A 22,025-nucleotide genomic window follows, 5' to 3' on the forward strand; every position below is an offset into this window, starting at 1 on the left:
ATGATGATTCTCTGCTGGGTGTTGAGAGGAGCTTGCAACAGAGATACAAGGGGCTGCTCTCTATCTAAGGGTCAGTGGAAAGCTGTAGTGATGGGTCGCTGGAGTAGCTCAAGATACAAGGTGCATGTATGAGGTGGGAGGAGGGATGGAGATCAAGGTGAATGGAGTGAGTGTTGGTGAGAGATGTAGGAGTGGCTGTGTGAGGGATAAGTGAGAGTATTGAGAGAAGTGTTAGCAGAGGAGTAGAGCAGAGGAGAGAGAGAGAGAGAGAGAGAGAGCAATTGCTAAAGGTTCAAAAAGGAAGTGATTGGTGGAAATAGGACAGGGATGGAAGGGGTTCTGGGGTGGGGGGGAGAAGGGAATTGGAAGGAAGGGGGTGTAATATAAGCTTATCCTGTTCTTAGGTGATTACAGCAGCCAAGTAGTATCATAAATTGAGAAATGATGAGTCTTAGGGATGAGATGTAGGAGTAAAGCTTGATAGAGCAGTGAGAGAGAGAGAGAGGAGTGAGACAGGATGTCAACAGATGCAAGCTTGAGCAAGTTTCTTTTGGATATCATTTCTACTGGGATGGATGAGTCTTCTTAGGCACAGCAAATTGACAATCAATTCAGTCCTTTGTCCTCTCTGTAAGGTTCATCATCTTAAGATCAGTCCTCATCACTTTGTCCCATATCCTCATGGGTCTCCCTCATCCATAAGTTCTATCCACATTAGGTGACTGCTACTTTTTTGTGGTGTTGTCCCCATATATGTGTGTGTGTGTGTGTGTGGTGTGTGTGTGTGTGCGTGTGTATCATCATCATTAAGATTTTATCCTTTGCTGCAATATTTTAAGTAAAAATCTTTCTTGTTCTCTACTTTCCCAAGTCTAATAACTTGTCCTGAACTTTTCCAAATTTATAATCTTAATAATATTATTTCTCTTGCTCGCATTATTCCATGTAATATATATATGTGTATGTATGTATGTATGTATGTGTGTGCGTGTGTATCTGTGTGTATCCATATATATAAATATGCATGTATGTATGAACGAACACATATGCACGTGTGCACATACACACACACGCACACACACACACACACATACACACACACACGCACACACACATTCATACATTCTGAATGCATGCTGAAGAATAACAAACAATTTTCCATTGAGATTTGTTACTGATCAAAACTGCAGCACCATTCTCTCGTTGTGGCCATTGTGTGCAACATTGAGATGTGAAGTGTATTCCAAAGCCATTCTTCTAATTTTGTCGTCTTTAGCAGAAAACATCAACAGAGGAATTTGAAATAATGATCTTTTGATTAATCAAAAACTGATTTTCCTTATTTATCTAGAATATTTTTCTCTTCTCTACTTCTTTTTCTCTTTTTCACTCTATTATCACCTCTCTTTTTCTCCTTTCTTACTCTATCTTCTCTTACCACAATACATGGAAGTTATATTATGAATAAAGGCGTTTACAGAAGATTCCATTTATGTTATATAATACTTATATGATTTTCTGTGAAACACCTCACTTCCAGTCTTTCAAACTTCTGCTTTCATTATCACAACCTCACATTCAAGTAGAATAGCTGTAAGAAATTGCTCCAGATTCCTGCTAATTCCATTTTAAGAACTTTAACACTTTCACAGTAATTCCATATCTCTTGTGTGATTTCAGCAGCATGAATGAAAGTTGGTTCAATCTATCACACAAATATATATCATTTGCTATATATATATATATATAAATTTAAAATAATAAAGGTGAAAAATTGAATATTAATTTGATTAATATCAATTTAAAACCAGTGGTCTAGCATATTAAAATCTGAAGATTCAGAGAAATTATATACATATAAGAGGGATGACCACATAGTACTAGTGTTCTGTTGCAAGACTATTTTCTAGCACCAATATTCCAAAGTACCAATATTCTATAGTTGTAATATTTTGCTGAAATCCAGCTAAGATTATCGTTACCATTCTTCCATGTTCTTTTAATTTTCCAGTTTAACGAAGACAGCCAAGGCAGAAAATTTAATCCTATTTCCCGACTCCGTAAAATATGAAGCCATCATACCGTTTGTGATTGCTGAACGTGGCACCAAATTTGATTCTGCAGCATGAGATATCTTTTTAATATGGTTTCTTCACTTTTGAATTTTTACCCAATAAGGAAACCAAAAACTAGGATCCAAAGTAAGCAATTTATATATTTTTTAAAACTTGATAATCCTGTTTATGTGGGTCAGCTTGTGGTACTCTGTGAATTGGATTATAGCAGTGAGCATTGGTTTATGGTGTTGTGTGGGTTGGGTTACAGTACTGTGTGTGTTTGGTCATGGTGTTATGTATCTAGGTTTCTGTGTATTGCTGTTCCTGAACAGCTTGATACAAATCCCAAATCATCAGCCACAGACAAGACATGAAACTCTTTCCAATGACACTTGCAGGGACATTGCAATTTTTGTTTTTCTTTCTTTCCCAGCTTTGCAGAAACACTCACAGACACATACTCGTAGAAATGGTCTCCTTGTACTTCTTCATTGTCAACGGCATTTCTGACTTTCAGTCCATAGCCTCTCTGGTGACAATTCGGTCCTGTTGCAGATCTGCATGGTTTGAAGCACAGGTGACAGACAAAAGGTGCAACTTATTGTGCACATCCAGCTGATTAGATCTGCACATGTTGCCACTCTTCCATAGGACCTTCAGTGGATGGAATGACAAATGAGGTCACCATGAAGAGACATCCGAACATCATTATAATGAAATATGCTTGTGCAACATGAGTACCACCCTCTGAAACTCTGTGGTCAGTACCTAGTGACAGGCCAAAGTGAGATGACCAGTAATCACATAAAAAAAGCAGATTTTTATATCAGAGTATCTCTCTCTTAGAAGGATGCTGTGACAACAGCTAGGAATCCCTCACTCCCAGTTGTTTTACTGCACATTTTGATTCCAACCAAGAGTATTTCTATATTCCCATTCTCAGATGGAATGTCTTCACAGATGCTAGTTAAGTCGTAGCTGGAACCTTGACAGGTGCTGCTACTCTGGGTCGGAGTAAGTCTGAGAATAATAGTGGCAAAAATGTGATTGTCTAGTGTTGGTGATGTCCTGTAGCCATATATGCATGTGTGTGTATATATATATATATATATATATTACATTATTACCTGATTGAATGCCATGCATCCATTTCCAAGTAAGTTTATATATATGCATATATATATATATATATACACACATATATATATATATACATAACTATATATACATATATATATACACATGTATTTATATATATATATACACATGTATTTATGTATATATATATATATATAATATATATATATATATATATATATATATATATATATATATACATAAATATATATATATATATATATATATACACACACACATATATATATATATATATATATATATATATATAAACACACATATATATATGTATGTATATATGTATGCACGTATATATGCAATGTGAGATAATAGTTTCACTATGTATGTTATATACATAGTGAAAGTATTAATACTGAAACTATTATCTCACATTACAATAGAGATGTTATTGTTTCACTTTTGACACGTAATACCGAAACAGTCCAAGAGATTGCTAAGGGCTTGCATTAGGCAAGAAGTTGAAAATTTTTCAGCCAATGACACTCCATGGACCATTATTAGATATAGATGTGTATACATATTTTCTCTAACACTGGATCCTCTGATGATGTCCCTCTCCCCTCCACTTCAGTTATGATAGACAATACACCATGCCATAGTAATCGCTACACTAAACTCAGTGTTTTACATTCCAGGACATAAGCCTATATCGAAATATGGCTGCAAGCCCTTTTCTAACCATACATCTCATGAAAATCTCTGCATTTTGAATAATTTTTAAAATAATCAAGAATTTAGATAGTAAAATAATTCACTTTTTATAATTAAGCTGGTATTGGAACATAACGAAAGGTTCTTAAATATAATTTACACTTCCTAACTCTTTAAAGTAGTTTAGAAATTTTAGCTAGCCACCCAATTGTTTTTTTTAATCGCTCTTTGTTACTTCAACGAAATCTTCTCTGTTTTAGTTTTGGTCACCATTTTCTTTATTGCACCATGTATTTGTAAATAAGAAGTATTTGGTGAACACAACATGTTTAAGAAATATTCAAATATATTTATTAAAGTTGGTTGAAAAAGAAATCTATCTTACAATTCCAAGTAATCAGCTTTTATTTCTGTAGTTCTTGTTCATTTCTTTTTCTTCACAGGAAGAAGTAATTCCATTGACAGGCAATAATTTTCAAATTGCAATGGCATCGATCTATTCATTTTGTAAATTTTTAAGTCAGTCAAGAGTTCCATTTTCAGTTAAAGCCACAAGCTACATGGCACAAACAGCATTTCCTATTCAATTTTAAACTATTACAGTCTTTCCTAATATTAACTTTCCTGCTACAAGATATTCTTCATCATAATTTCATTTCAATCGTGAAACAAAAAATAGCTGTTCATTCCTCCCCCGTTGCCATCTTATTGTAAAAAAGAAAATTAAATTATAAGTGAAAATGAATTCTTAGTGTAGTAATTACAGTATCGGTTTATAGAAGAGAAAATATTGTTATGCTTGTGTAAATCATCAAATAAGCTATTGGCAAATCAGTTGTGAAAATAACAAATTGACTTGGCACATTTGAAAAATAATGCTTTCTTAACTTGAATCACTATTTTTATTGCTTATTTTCACGTTTCCATGAGAACTGACTGTACATAGAACCAACTTTATATGTGTGCAATGCTAATCAATTTCCTCTACAGATGTTTGTGTTTGTATACGCTGCAATACAACCATGGTAACCCAGTCGTGAATGATCTAGTTGCCTTCATATATATATATATATATATATAGATAGATAGATAGATAGATAGATAGATAGATAAAGAGAGAGACAGACACACAGACAGGCAGACAAATGCACACATCTATAATTATACATATATATCTTTCTACTTAGATAGATAGATACTAGGTATCTATGTGTGTGTGTGTATACATGTGTGTGTTTATGTATATATATATATATATATATATATATATATATATATCTATTTTAGGAAGTTAATTGTTATGGCTAGTCATAGAGTGACCATTGGTTCACACCTATAAAGCACTTAACCATATGGGCAACTCATCAGACTCAAAGTGCTTCTTTTTCGGACATATGAACTACTGATGAGGATGATGATGATGATGTGTGTGTGTGTGCATGAGTCATCATTCAATTGCCAATAGAGAGAGAACCGGTTTCTAACCTAGATCCAAGCCTCCTTCATTGGAATTTCAACATCAACAACAGGGTGTTTCTATTTGTTTGTTTGCTTGTTTGTTTGTCTGTATGTATGTATGTATGTATGTATGTATGTATGTCTGTCTGTCTGTCTCTATGTATGTCTGTCTGTCTGTCTGTCTGTCTGTATGCATGCATGCATGCATGTATGTATGTTATCCCTGAACAGTTGCATTGTCCAAACTCCAAAATTCATGATTTGCCAGGTTATTCATAGAAAAAAAAAACATACAAACAATCTGTCTAATGATGGATTTTTAAACCTGAGAACCCTGAAGATTAATCATTAGTTTTTAATTAAGCCACAAAAATCAGTCTTCAATTATTTGTTAGTTCATTTCATCTGTTTACTTTTAAGGACAATTTAAGTAATTCTGTAATGTTATCTCTCTCTGCATCAGTCACTTTACTATTCTATGGTCACGTTATCTCTCTTCTCTCTCTCTCTCTCTCTCTCTCTCTCTCTCTCTCTCTCTCTCTCTCTCTCTCTCTCTCTCTCTCTCTCTTTTAATCTTTCAATTTATCTATCTGCCTTTATATCTAACTACCTTTCTGTCTGTCTGTTTCCACATCCCTCTTATACTGCTGCCAATTGAGATAATACATTGATTAACTAACAATAATTGGTTAGCATTCTGAAATATTCAGTTATTGCCCATAGCCACCACCTGAAATAGTTTAGTGTTCAACTAACAATAATTAGTATCCTTCACTCTCCTGTTGCTGCCTTCTCTCTACAAACCTGGTAATTTAAGGAACTAACAATATATGAACAATCTTTATGCCTTATTCTCTATTTCTTAATACAAAGTTTTATAGTAAACGATGTTGTAGCCACTGATGTAGAAGCATTCGACTCATCTCTCTACTAAAACTAACCAATTAGTAACGACACCTCTCTGTAATAATATGATCTCCGTAGTTAGTTAGTTGAGCACTTAATAAGAAGAGGAGGAGAATGGAATATTTAAATATTTTTCTTCTTCTATTAAAACCAAATTGAAAACATGAAGGACTTAACTTAATATTTCTCCAAACTAAGAATGATTTCATTTGTTCAAAGAGGAACACTTCCTGTCTCTGTTGTTTCTCACCTGAAATTCCCCCCCTCCCCATTAAATTCAACACCAGCATCTTATATTACAACTTTCTGCTATCTAACATCAAATTGATTTTCAGTGTAATTTTTATGGTGTTTCGTTATTGCTGGGAGATTTTCTTTCTCTCTCTCTCTCTCTCTCTCTCTCTCTCTCTCTCTCTCTCTCTCTCTCTCTCTCTATCTCTCTCTCTCTCTCTCTCTCTCTCTCTCTCTCAAGAGACCTTGAAAACTTGTACTTTAGTGGCAGCTGTTAGTCTTGTCCTACTTATTATTTTCTTGTTTTTCTGATAAACAGCAAATCCTGTTTATTAAAGGAAATCCCTTGTTCTCTGCAGAAGAAAACTCAAGATTCTTGAAATGTATACATGTATATTAAGTCATTAAAAATACACAATGAGAAACAGTCTTGTTTATAGACAAACCACTCTTCAACTTGCTTTAAGGCATGGCCGATACAAATTAGCGCATGATACAAAAATACTGGAATCTGATTCTGAATTTAACGCTAATTTAAGACATATATATATATATATATTATATATATATATATATATATATATGTATATATGTATGTAGAATAATAACATGCCACATCTCTCTATACTTTACATGGATTCTTACACACACACAGCCAGGGTAATTAGAAACTGATTGGAAAAAACCAAGTCGGAGACAATTCAATTTAGCAAATTGTCCTCGTATGACTTACCATTAGCTGAATGGTTTGTATGTTAACATTGATGAAAATTACTAATGAGAATTATCAGAGAAACCAGGCAACAAGATAAATATATGTTCCATATCAACGGAATAACTTGTTTGTACTGTATAAATATCTTTCTATGAATAGATTCCTTGATTGGGGGAATCAGAAATGTTTAGTGTTAGTAATTAAAATAAAATGTTCATTTAATTGCAAATCTCAGTAACAAGTTGAACTAAAATGTGTTTATAAAGATGTAATGGGATGTGTAGACATGTCCTCATATATATGATAATATTCTTTTCTACTCTAAACACAAGGCCTGAAATTTTGGGGGAGGGGGCCAGTCGATTAGATCAACCCCAGTATACAACTGGTACTTAATTTATCGATCCCCAAAAAGATGAAAAGTAAAGTTGACCTCAGTGGAATTTGAACTCAGAATGTGAAGACAAACAAAATACCATTTCATCCGGCATGCTAACGTTTCTGCCAACTCGCCACCTTATATACAGGATAATATTAGCAACATAATTACAGAGGGGGGGGGAGCGCTGAGCAGTGATAAGTGAAATTGTATTGTTATTATCAGTCTGAATATGCTTGAGGCACGTTCAAACTGGGGAACAGGCGACTCACTACGTTTTGTCAAAGAGAATATATCTCGCTTGTTGACAAATGGTGTGTATACACCTAGATCAGCTCACAGCGCCACCTACCTAGACTGTTCAGTATTAAATGATAGATGGAGTGGAATATTGTTCTATAAAAACTGTTGAAGAGATCAAACATCAATTTTCAGAAAAACATGAGATTCATTTCCAAGTGACATTATTCAAGTCTAAGAACCTGAACTGATACTTTTTGCAGTTATAGGTTGGTCTTCACTCATAAACAATGGTACCAAAGAATTCTGGAGTGTTGAAGATGTATCTGGGAGTTTGGAGGTGAGTGCACATGTTGTGGTAGGGACTGGGAATATTGTAAGAACGACCGTGCGGAGAGGAGAAGTGACGAATGAATGACTCCTTTAATACACCACACGGTGGCTTACAATAAAAAGCGAAAAAAGGTATGAATGAGTCTGAGTGCCAGAAGGAAAGAAGGACGACACAACCGGAAGAAGAAGGTTTCACAGAAGATTTTATTTAGGTGTTAACATGTGTGTGTGTCTGTGTGTGCGTCATATATGGATAATAATAATAACAATAGACAGGCCGTCAAGTATACATAATGTTTATGTGTGTGCATAAAAATACAGAGCATGGAAAGACTCCATAATGGGATACTAGAAGAATGTTCAGACATAATGATGATAAATACCAGTTCGTAGTAAGATACACAATAGCTGAAGTGCTGTAACAAGAAGCTGTGGCAAAGAAGCAAAGCTGGTTGAAGCACATGTTGTGTAAGAAGTTGTGGCTACTATGCCGCTGCCAATCACTTGATACAGGAATTTCTCACAAGTTGTATTTGCTGTTAACCATGGTGAAGTAATTCACAAACAGTGAAGAGATAAACCTGACCAAATGTTGCTGTGTACGTAGAGATGTTGTTGACATTAAGATGGAGGCGACAGAGATGGAGGTCCTGATGCTGCTGGACAAAGTTGAGTTTCCATGTGAGCTGCTGGTGTTTGTTGTCACTGGAACTGGCTGTGTGGTCAGTGGTTAGACCTTAGAGGGTCTTCAACCATAAGACTCCCGACTCGAATCACTGAAGTTTTATAGCAAGCTATCAGCTCAAACAGAGATTTAGAAGAGACTGTCTCACGTGACTTTATCAGAAGGCTGAGATTGGTTGGATTGCACATTGGTGCATAATAGAGAAAGAGACAAACTGCACCAATACCAACCAATCAGAGTAGTGGGCACCACAGGGTCCAAGCGCCGAAGGTTAGCTGTTATCTGCTGCGTCTGTACTTATGCATATATAACAGAGAGAGAGAGAATTTCACTAAGCGTCCGCTACAAACCTACTATTGAACCTCTGTCTCCTCTACCTGGTATTGAACTTATATTTGTCTCCCTTTCTGGTTATGAGGCTACATGTATCTTTCCCTCCACCTGGTATTGAAGCTATGAAACTATTTTGTCTCTATGTCTTTCTAAATCAATCATTTTATTTCTTATCCCAGTACCAGTAATAATACTGCTAATACTAATATTACAGATCACAATGCTAAAAAGACTACCAGTTACTCTACATACCACCACCACCACCACCACTGCCATTACTACTACCACCACTACTGCTACTGCAGCTATTTCCATTATACCACCATCTTTACCATCACTACTTATAACTATCTCTGTGACCATTATATCTCTAAATTGTGATTTCAATAGGCTGAAATGTATTATTTATTACCAAACCTAGAAAGTACATCCCATTACATTATCGTATAATATACTATTATTACTGCTTGCTACTTACCTTTTTTTCTGCACCATATTCATTACAGTAGGGATATCCAGCTGGTTTAGAGGAGGTGGTAGTGGTGAATTATTAAAACTATTTTGTTAACAACAAAAACGATGGAACCCACAAAATACTGACAAAGATTTATGATAAATATAACAGAGGCTTCGCTTGAAACCAATCTATGGGACGCATCAATGATAATATTTAGATATTCTACATTCCTGAAAACTACTATAATTCCCAATTTCGCTCAATATTTCAGGTTTGTTTAATCTAAAGAATTTTTAGATTCATAATGTTAAATCATCCATAGAGATTAGAACAAACAGTTGCCAAATCATATTCAAAGTTGTTTACTGCAGAAAAAATGCACAAAGCTTTCCATTTCTTGGTATTAAAACTTAATTATTAATCACTACTTGCTGTTTAGGAAGGAATTCTCTAGGATAGACAAAATATGAAGGACAAAAAAAGCGTCCATCAGAAAGTTATGGTTTTTTTTTTATTTGTTTAATTATTTATTTATTTTCCAATACTACAAATGTATAAATTGTGCATTCTTGGAAATGTATCATTGTTTGACTAAAATGGCATGATATTTCCTTCAGTTCCTCGTTCCATTCAGTTGATTGCACAGTGGTACATTAGCAAATTATAACGGTGCTATAAATACACTCTAGATTAATATTATACTAATGTCGTATGGTAATGAATAATGTGTATACATGTGAATGCATATGGATGTATGTGTATATGTATGCATTGTTTGTATGATTGCATGTATGTTTGTGTGTAAGAATGCATTTGTGTGTGTGTGTAAATCTATGTATGCATGCATGTATGTATGTATGTGTGTGTCCATTTATGTATGTTCTCTTCTGTTATTAATTATTTAAATTCTTCTGAAGTAGGAGCTACATGACAGATGTTTTGATGGGAACCTTCCACCAACATTCTTTGTGTTGATGTTGTGTATGTGTCCCCTAACAAGGGGAATCTCTGCATTTATTCCAGCACAGTCTTTTCCCTGAATGACATTGTATGTTGTTTTAGTGACAATGTTCTATTGCATAGGGAGAACCTTTATGACTTTGGGCAGCTGCTAATCAAATGTGATGTCTTCCACTGAAATATGACATAATCTACATTTTCGGTTGCATCTTGGAGCTGAAAGGGTTTCACTGTCTCTTGGGTATTTGATAGCCTTCTCCTGTACTTGTATTGCATACAAATAGCCTCTAATGTTTGATGTGATGGAGCGGTCATGAGTCCAAAAGAAGCTTCACTTGATGCTAATATTACTGATTTCTTCAAGTTTTCAAGAAACATACCCATGAATGATCTTTCTCTTCTTTTTTTGGCATGCTGGGTGTTTCACATTCAGGTCTTCTTTGAGTTATGTTAGTCCAGCTGTTTTGAGGTTATATGGGAGGTCATCAGGAAGAGAATACTTCCTGAGCTAATATGTAGGGTATTGTTCTCTTCACTTTTCAACACTAAGTTATTGTATGCATATGTGTGTGTGTGTGTGGTGTGTGTGTGTGTGCGTGCATGTGTGTGTGTGTTTGTTCTGTTCTATTCTGGCCCTTTAAAAGTATACTAAATGTTTTTATAAGTCAGTACCATGTCCTACTGCATCAGTAGCACTTGTTATCTTTAAGGTTGTTTCAACAGCCAGCACTGATTTTTGCTACAACGTTTCATGTGGAGACATCAGATGTAAACAAGCAATGTGAGCAGAGACAAAAGTGGGTAATGAGTGTATCTGCCATATTTTGGGGGTTGCTGCCCCTTCATCGGCACCCATCTAGCTTACTTCTGTCTCCGAACACACTGCTTATACAACTACATGTGTTCGGAGATGGAAGTGGATTAGATGGGTGCTGGTAAAGGGGCAGCAACCCCCGAAATATGGCAGATACACTCACTACCCACTTTTCTCTCCGCTCACATTGCTTGTTTACATCTGATGTCTCCACATGAAACATTCTAGCAAAAATCAGAGCTGATTATAGTTTCTATAGAATATCTGTAGAAACAGCCTTAAAAATAAACTAAATAATATGCGTGAAACATTGAAATTAAACACTATTTTGAATATTACATTCAGCTTTTCAACTAAAACTCCTCAGGAAATCTAAGTTATTTTCATATTTTCCTTCAAATTTTACAATTTTGCTTTATCTATTTTATTGGGGTCTTGTGAGGTGTTTTCTTTTAAATTTCTTATCACACAAATCTCTCATCTCTTCTTTCTACATCTCTTTGCAGATTCCCCAGTTATTTGAATGGTCCACATTAGATCTCAGCCAAATGATGCTGTTTAACTCGACTGACAGTGGCAGCAGCAGCAGCACTACAGCTGAAGGATTACTGAACAGTTCTCCGCTATTGCAAACACTGCAGCCATTTGTGGTCAATACAACTTTGAATTCAACATCATATAATGGAACTGAATCTTGCGATGTTTGGCAAGATGTCCAGCATATCCTCTTTCAGTTGGGCAGCCTGTGCATGGCTTTTTCTTTCCTTACCCCAATTAGCTTCCAGTACCATATATTATTCCTCAGATGTCTTCTCCTTTTCACATTTCTTTTCTACATTCTCTGGGCTGGTGTCTTCATATGTGTACCAGACATACTTGCATGGAACTGTGCCTTCTTTTCTATCAATATCGGGCACATTTTCTACTTGGCCTACAGCATGTATCCCGTCCATATACATAAAGATTTTGAAGATGTTTATGCCAAATTGTTTAAACCACTTGGTGTGTCCCGTATTGAATTCAAATCATTAACACGGATTGGCAGACTCGTTTATCTGCGCCAAGGAAGTGTTTATGCGACAGAAGGAATTACTCCATGTGGTGAGAAGCTTTCTCTTTTGTTACGAGGAAGGTGAGTTGAAAATTGTTTCTTCTTATTAATACTATTATTGTTTATTATCTTAAGGTACTGATCTGACAGAATTATCAGAGCACCAGGAAAATGCTTGCAGTATTTTTTCTGACTCACTATGTTCTGAGTTCAGATTTCACTAAGGTCAACTTTGCCTTTGATCTCTTCAGGGTCAATAAAAGAAAGTACCAGCCATATATTGGTACTGCTGTATCCAGCTAACCTTTTTCCCTAAAATTGCTAGCCTGGTGCCAAAATTTGAAATCATTATAATTATTATTATTATTATTATTTAACTTCTATGATTATTAGTGTTATTATTATGTTTTACCTTTTTTGCTTCACTCAAATCTCAACTAAAGACATCAAGGGACCACAAGTTTTTACATCTAAGATGTGAACATATGAGATGCCATACAATTGAAAAAAAAGATTGATGTTTTTTTTATAAAATCTATAATAATGAATGCGAAAGCAAATGTCATTGTGACACACTTTTTTCAACTTTACTCCTCCGACACCCTCTCTCACTATTCAATGACACTTCTACTATTCCTCATGCTTTACCCCTTTCTCACTATTCAATGACTACAAGTAATTTAACCATAAACAGTGCTTCATAACATTCGCAACTGAAATACGTAATGAACTCACTCTCTCATACCATATTACCTTTCATAACTCTCTACCATGTGGAAACTTAGTATTTTTTCAGATATTAATAAAATCTGTCAGACTTATTTTCAAGCCATCAGCCGTTGGACCTACAGAATTTTTGTGCACTCCAGCTGCATGAAAATAGATTCAACTAATTTTATTTTTACCTTAAAAAATACTGAATTTCAAACATCTTTTATGGTCAAATATGTTTAGAGAAATTCCAAACCATAGAAATCGCACTTTAAAATAGTGTTTAGCAACAGTGGTGTAATTTTCCTTCAAACTATGAACAGGAGTTTAGATAGGTATCAGCTACTACAAATAATTGTTTGTATGAAAAGTAAGGCCCTACGTACATCAAATTGTCTTTAAATTAAGTGGTGACAGAAGAATTATTGTTGAACTTTTAAAAGGTAAGTTTATTGTTGCCCATCCCATACGGCAACAGTATGCTTTGCAAAAATAAATCTCTGCCAAGAGAGGACCAGATTGCAATGAAAATAGCCAAGGCTGCAGAGAGGACTGTGGTTGAACAAGAGCAGGCAGTGAATTATCCAAAAGAGTTCCTGAACTCATTGAATCCAACTGGAATGCCATCATGCAAGCCGGAACTAAAAGAAAATGTACCAGTTATGCTTTTGAGAAATCTGGATCCTCCAAAGCTTTGTAATTGAACAAGGTTAATAATCAAGATGCTTCCTCATCTCTCGGAAGCAGAAATCTTTACTGGTCCAGGAAAGGAGGAAAGAGTTTTAATTCCAAGAATCCCCTTAATTTCTCCAGATCTTCCTTTTGGGTTCAAAAGACTTCAGTTTCCAGTGAGAGTAAACTATGCAATGTCAATCAATAAGTCTCAAGAACAATAATTGAAAGTAACTGGGCTTCATCTCATGGAACCCTGCTTTTCCCACCACCAGCTGGTTGTTCAAGGGTAGGGAATGGAATCAAACTCTTTCTACTGACCTCGAATGGGGAGACAAAGATTATTTATCATACAGCTTTGAAATAAGTTCCAAGTTGACAAATTATATCCTTGTTTTGATGAAAATTGTTCATGGCTTGAAAAATATTGTTCAAGTTTATTAAAATTTAATATGTGCTCAATGCATGAAGTGTCATTGTTGGGCTCAAGGCCCAATGTAGAGCCCTCCACAGGAGCTTGCTTAAGAGCCACCTATCAGGCAGCTTTTAAGCTCGTTTGTAATAAAACTGAATGAATAAGATTGTAATTACATAGAGAGGGACTTACATAAAATATGTGAGGTACCCATAAATATGATTTTTTGTAATTCTTTTATTTTGAAACTGCCAGGAATTTGGTATGCATATTTGCTTGTGCATTTTGATGCCATTCCAAGTGCCCAACAGGCAATATTGTTGCATTGAGATGTCACATTCTTCTGATTTCTATTTCTAAGTTCTATTTGCTCATTTTCTCAAACGTTTTCAGTCGTGTGTTTTTGTCGGCTGAGGCTGCAACATCAATCAAAAGAGAAATCTTTTCAACATTGTCTGGTCAGTTAGCCTGAATTTCCCAATAAACCTGAAACACTGAAGTTCCAAAGGAATTCAGCATTCAGGGCAGTTTGTACATCTCCATTCTCACTTCTTCTCTTTTCGAGGGAGATTGTATGTAAGGGATATTGATCAGAACATGGACTGAGTTGCCCTGTAATGTCTTTGCAAATACTCCGTTGGTATCAGTCGACCACATCCAGAGATTAAGCGATTGATCATCTTTGCATATGCAATATGATGGGCTGCTTTCATGTTTCAGAACATTATACTGGTAATTCTTAGTAGAAGACTTTGAACTCGGTTTCCAGCTCCAGACTGGAGCATGCCAGCCACTGAGGGCATGGCTTTGATCTAAATCAGGATGTCTGGCTCTTAGCAAGAATTTATTATTAAGCACTGGTTTTTGCTCTCATTTCTCTTCAGTGCATTGGAGGCTGGTTTGTTTGCTTATATTTTGGCCTGTTTTGCCTTTTCAGTGAGGAACACACTTTCTTCTGCTCCTAATTTATCTAGCTACATTTCCCAAAGGTATACTATAGCATTTCTCATCACTAGGTGCAACTTTTTGGTATCTTTATGTTTCAGAACCAATTCGAACTCCCAGTTGGTTGCTTGTTATGAGTAGGCAGAAAGTCCTCCTAGGGCTACAATTGGGATTTTATTAACCCATCCCCACAATTCCTTTCTTCTCTTCAAATTATTATAATTTATCTGTTTACTTTTGGGTGATGTACAGGATGCATTGGCATCAGCTTTTGGATTTTGGCATCAACTTTGTTATCTCAGCAATGAACTCGCCCAAGGTGCCACACAGTGGGACTGAATCCAGAACCATATGGTTGGTAAGCAAGCTACTTACCACACAGCCACTCATCAATAAGTTTATATTTATATGAAAAAGATTTTATCATAATTTTTACCTATGCTGATTCCATACCTGTTCCATTAATTTTCTTCAACCTTGTCACATTTATTACTGAAGCAAAGCAAATATATTGACTTTCATCTTCACTCATTTAGCAACTGTTTCTGTCAACACACTTCCTCTAATTTTTATGTTCTGCTTCTGCAAAAGTGTTAAATCTGCTGTGACACGTGGAACCAACATTTGTTGTTATTGCTTAACCCCAGGTTAGATCTAATCCAGCAGGCCTATGATCAAACACCTTCCATTTATGATGGTCCCTGTCATTCAGGACATAGAGTTTTAAGATTGCTGTTACAGAACCGAAAGATCTGGCTGCTATTTCAGACATGTCCTTCTTTTACATAATGCAACTGAATGGAAGTAATTTGACTGTAGTCATAACATTTACAACATCGGAAATGCAATTTTGTTTTATAATTTGAGAGTGAGTTTTGCAGACAATCAAGAAATTTTATTAAAAATATGCTAAATTCTATAGTAGAAAACAAGACCAATAAGTCAGATTAGGGAACCAAAGAAGCAAATACTGTAATCAATTTCAAAACTCAGTTAAAGCGAACTTGTTTTACTTATCCTGCCAATGGCCTTCAGAAATATATATAAAGAAAAAATTGGCCCTCCATTGGTTACAATGATGAGGGTCCCAGTTGATCCGGTCAGCAGAACAGCCTGCTCTTGAAATTAATGTGCAAGTGGCTGAGCACTCCACAGACACATATATAGTCTAAATATAGTTCTCAGGAAGATTAACCTAACACAGAATGTGACAAGTCTGTCTCTTTGAATAATAGGTACAATTCATCTTTGCCAATTGAGTAGACTGGAGCAACATGAAATAAGAGTGTCTTGCTCAAGGACACAATGTACCACCAAGAATCAAACTCACAACATTAAAATCATTACACACCTTCACACACACACACACACACACACACACACACACCTTCACACATACACACATAAGGAATGTATGAACATCACATAATATAATTTCTCTGTGGTGCCCTCATAAGAAATCAGTATTATGCCGACTTTCTGCTATGAAAAGAGTCGATTTATTTCTATTAGGAATAGAAGATGGTGTGGAGTGGGGTTTGGGGAGATGCAACATCAACAAGAAATGTTATGAGTAAATCTGATCTTAAAACTGTAATTAATCAAGTGATCTGCTTATTGAGAATTTGTAATGGTTCCACCATATCCTTGAATGTGTGACTCTATGAGAATATTTACTTTCAGACTGAATGGACAGAAAAAGCTAACAACCTCTGGCACAACTAGCTTAACATACAGTTTTGATAATTTAATAACTGAATAGCCATATCTGTCGTGGTATTGACTGTGAGTCTTTTGTGGTTAATGTAACCAAGACACATGCTCATGTTGCACACATGCATACAGACTGCAGAGTTAAACAGATTATAGTCTGTGGTTATATAGGAGTAAGTAATAAGGACTTTGCTTGGTGATGAAAGAGTGCACGACCGACAACAACTCGAGGAGGAAATGGAGAAGCGAAAGTGAAAGTAGACTGTTGATATTGGTTAACCATTTCAAACATTGCCAAGACTAAGGTCGGTGTATGCAGCTCATATTCCTTCTCATTCCAATATCTTTCTGCATGTTATATATCTCTGTGATCAGGAAATTCAATAATGTTCTCTGCTATCGGAAGAAGGGGTGGGGGGAGAGAAGCCTCAAAAAGGACAAAGGGATGCTTGCTACAGACCTGGTATTAATCCTGTAATTATGGTTGAGTAATATCTATGGTATTTGGTGATGGTAGGGTGAGGGTTAATGGGTGAGATGGTGGTGGTGGTCACTGGTGAGATGGTTGGGGTGATAGATATGATGACTTTTCTCAGTGCCCACCTTTATGACATATGTAAACATATGCACACTGTGTATTTAAAAGTATACCCGCATAGCATCATCATCATCAGCAGCAGCAGCAGCAGTAGTAGTAGTAGTGCTGGTAGTGGTGGGGGGTGAAGTGATGGTTGGCCTATTAGTCATAAGAGGTGGAAATGGAAGAGGTAGTGGTAATAAATGCCAGGTTGATACAAAAGGATCTCATTGAAACTGAGTTCCTTATGTCTGCTGGTGTTTCACTCTGTGCCTGGAATATCTAACAGTGGTGGATGCCTCATCGTATCAGTTCTTTTGTAGTGTTTCACAGTTGATGTCGTACAACAACAGTTCATCTGTTGTGAATGGCAATTGACACATTGTGTCTTAGTTTATCTTGGTAATTGTTACATTGTGTCTTGGTACATAATAGTTGTTGCCTCATGTCTCATTTATGAACTATAGATATCAATATAGAGGGTTGCTAACATATGAGGCATTTTATCCAGGGAGAAATTAATCTTTCAGCTATTTAATACTACAAGATCTGGGCTTAAATACTGACTTTATAAGAATATATGATGATATTGAGTATGTGTGTGTGTGTGTGTGTTTCCCACATTAAGTATACATATATCACACATTACATTGTGTATGTGTGTATCACACATATTATTTTAAGTGTATAACACACAAGGCCTCCAAGAGAAATTTTGCTAGACAAAATGAAACTGCTTCAAAATCTGGGGAATTTCTTCTCAAAAGTCAAAAGGCTGTTATGCCCTTTTTTTTAAGGAGAAGCTCACTGGATATCCACAGCCTTGGACTGATATACCATCTGAAATACTGCTCTGGTATGTTAGTACGCATTTCCAAATTGCGTGTATCATAGTTGTGTATCACACATCACCACACTGAGTGTGTATATGTATCACATATCATCACATTGTGTGTGTGTGTATCACATATCATTACATTGTGTGTGTGGGTGTCATACATCACCACATACCAAACAACTAAAAGATAGGTTCATAATTACAACTGATTGAAGATTCCACTCATTAGCCCCACTTTCTTGGTATCCTTTCAGGTCACTTTAATAAGTCTTGGTCAGTTGGTCAGTTATGGCCAAAAGACTACAGCTTCTCTATTCTTTTGTTTGACAATAGATTTTCAGCAGTCTTCTTCATTTGTAACATGTCTGTTGTAGGAAATGTTTAAGATCTTCCAATAATATTTTTTGCTTTGCTTTGCTTTTGATTTTCCTCTGAGTCCACACCTCACTGTTTCCAGCAGAGAAGAAAATTGAGAGGACAAGCGCATACATCAGATTCACTTTTTAACTAAAAAATATATAATTATCATACAAAATTAGCTGAAGTTATGTGATTACAACTGTTTTCTGCTCTATTTAGATGAGGACTTCTGCTTTTCATCCTTCATCTGAGGAAACTGCATCCAACAGAAACTGCTTCAAATGACTCTCTATTGACTCTAGTGTTAGCACTGCAAAGTTTTTTCAGCTCAATTCTCTGCCATAAAAGTTCTTGAGTTGATGTCCAATAAGCTGAACTGTCGTCATCTGACTGCAGTGGGTTAGTAACAATTTTGCTTCGATGCTGACTGTTCCTTCGAAAGAGTTTAGCATTTCAATCATATATTACAAAGGATCTTTAAAAAATGGGCAAGAGAGTATATCCCTGTAGGATTCCAAGCATTATTCAAAACCATTGCATTGGCCATTCAATGAAGATGCTTAAAGACTCAGACAACAATGAGATTGGCTTTGTATCTCCTTGTAGTTGACCATAAAGGTTACAAATGATTTCTTGTAGAAGATTTGAAATCTAAAAAGATGTGATAAAAGTGTTGACAACATCTGAAATATTTCTTGCACAGAATTCTCAGACTGAAGATCTACTGTAGCTTGTTGGTAAAAATCTCTTCTCAAAGAATATCTCTTTAGATGTGTTAGTTTTCCAAGTGTAGACATTGGAAATGACAATAATTTGCTGATGGATCTGCCTTTCATTTAAGGCTAGGGAGGTCACCATGTCAAAGTTCACAAAGGTCAATTTTGACTTAGTAAAAATAGAATACTTTGAATTGGCAGAAATCTCTTTGCTGGAACCATTGTTGATGTTTTGAGGAGAAATGAAAGAAATAGGACAATATAATATTTCCTAAAGTCAGCAGTTGAGCTAACCTAAGAAACCATGAATTAAGAGTGTATTGAAGAAGAAGAAGAAGAAGAAGAAGAAGAAGGGGGGAGCAGCAGCAGCAGCCGCCGCCGAAAATTCAGTGACATTGAGGACTGGAAGCCATCTGAATATTGGGAAAGAGTTCCGTGTATTGTGATGATTTGTACAACATATCAGAATACTGACCTCCTGACCACTGCTCTCAATGCTCTGTGGACACTGTAAAGGCTGTAAGACACAACAGAGGCAGCTGCAATGGAGACTAGAAAGCCATGGCCGGCAGGGATGAACACAACAGGCGCATTCTAACTGCTGGACAAGTTGTTGGAAGATCTGAGCAAGGGAATCTGGGCTTTGGTAAGAGAGATAAGTATAGGGGTCACCACCATGAAGTTAGATCTGAATGTGGAATTTCACTACTACTCATGCAAGAGGTGCAAGGGACAAATTCTGACAGCCAAGACCAAATAGAACCACTTAGTCAAGGGGCAAAGAAGCTCCTGAACAAGATGAGGTATCCTTTTGAGCCATAGATGATCTGATCCTTCTCAAAGGAAAAGATTTTCTGCCAGGACCAGTTGCACAACCCTCAGAAGAACAGGTCGCTTGCCTACACTCCATTCAATGTCCCACATATGAAAACTAAGTTTTCTTAACCTGTTATGGTTTTTGGGGGGAGTGTACCACGAATGAGAGTGACATTGTACCACCCCACATCTTTGAATAGTGTTATAGGCTCAGTTCAGATGGATATGCTGGAGAGAGACTGGTCAAATGCTGGCTGGAGAAGGTGACTGCTTGAAGGCCATGAGTGTGTGGCAGCTGGATTCAGTTCCTTGTCATGTCCTCTAGAAAGAGTCAGAAGTGGTCGTCAGAGAATTTCTACAACTTCACCAGCCCCAGTTTCTGGCCTCTTTAATTACCCAGATTGTAATCCCTTAAATTACTATGTGTGGAGCACAGTTACAAAAGACACGACCCACTCTGCTTGCAATACCAAAGCCTAGCTGGTGGCCAAGACCAAGAAAGTGTTTGAAGATCTTCCCAAGGACACATGCACCAGATTCCAGAGCCATCTTAAGGACATGGTGAAAGTTGAGGGCAGCTACTTTGAGTAAACTGTTATCTCCCAGCCATAATCGAGTTGATATCTTTTTATTCTTTAAAATACTTTTATTTTTGGATGGGATATTGTGTTTTCTTTTCCTTTATAGAGCTTTTACAGTCGTTTCCATAATGTTAAGACATATATAAGTGTGTGTTTCAAAGTCACGGAAGATCTACCAATTATTCTGGTTCTGATTTGATTTTTTTCTTTCATTTCTTTTAACTGTTGAAATGCTATCATTCAGTCCTTAAAATACTTAAAAACCTATAAAAAGAAAATAATTCTCCCACAAGTGCTAGTTTCGAGTGAAATTTATTGACTATTGAAGAGGTGAAATGAAAATAAAACTGAAATAAAATGAGACACCAAAACAGAAATAAAAAAATGTTTCTGGGTAAAATAAAGTAAAACAACTAAAAATAAATTGACCAATGCCGAAATCATTTTAAAAGTTAAACTATACAAAGCAAGTAATTAACTGAATGTGGAAGGAGCAGCACTTTGGTAATGTCATTAAAATTAAAGTCCCATTTTCTCCGCTGCCCCAACATCCTCCCACTTAAATGCCAAACTAAGATCAAGGCATATGGTTTATGCTGGGTTTGAGGAAAATGAATTATGTTGTGCACTTTTAGGAAAGAGGTCTGTTAGTCAAGCTTTATGGAAGCCTCATGTGTTGGGGTTGCCAACATCTTTACATTACGTATCCTTAACTTCATTTATACACTGTGTCTATCTATACAATCAACATCAATCCACTATCTATCCTGAAAATCATCTATACACTGTGTCTATCTGTATAGTCAGCATCTATAGACTCTCTCTCTCTCTCTCTCTCTCTCTCTCTCTCTCTCTCTCTCTATACCATTAACATTTATTCACTGCTGCACATGCAGTTAACATCTACACACTGACAATAAACCCAGTCAGCTGTGTCAGTATTGTTGACATTCATCCATTGTGTCAATATCTACAAGTGTTATGTTCCGGGAGACAGGATGTGATAATTATTATTCATATATTAAATGTTTCTCTATAAATATATAAATCATTTCTGTTAATATTAGAAATACTCTCCACCACCTCTAATCACAGAGATTCTCCCTAAACAATCTAATTATAAATACCCACTTTTGTAGCAACCAGATATAATTAAGATATTTTGTGAACTTCAAATCTCTTGTGCAGAACAATGAACAGGAAGGGAAAATGTTGATCTGATAATCTGCTTATTCATTTGCTTATTATGCTTT

At 36.0% G+C, this 22,025-nt stretch overlaps 1 protein-coding gene across 3 annotated transcripts in view; it reads left to right on the top strand.

The window, feature by feature from the left end:
* The window catches only part of LOC115222224 (blood vessel epicardial substance-like), a 218,911-nt gene that overhangs the window by 188,652 nt on the left and 8,234 nt on the right, over positions 1-22,025 (top strand). For all 3 annotated transcript variants that reach the window (XM_036511132.1, XM_036511131.1, XM_029792386.2), the window contains 2 exons: positions 2,012-2,201; positions 11,884-12,509. In XM_036511132.1, coding sequence (XP_036367025.1) covers positions 11,926-12,509 — 584 coding nt within the window. In that variant the 5' untranslated portion in view covers positions 2,012-2,201; positions 11,884-11,925. The remainder of the gene's footprint in view (positions 1-2,011; positions 2,202-11,883; positions 12,510-22,025) is intronic.

The sequence above is a fragment of the Octopus sinensis genome, linkage group LG19, assembly GCF_006345805.1.
Source record: "Octopus sinensis linkage group LG19, ASM634580v1, whole genome shotgun sequence".
Classification (NCBI taxonomy): domain Eukaryota; kingdom Metazoa; phylum Mollusca; class Cephalopoda; order Octopoda; family Octopodidae; genus Octopus; species Octopus sinensis.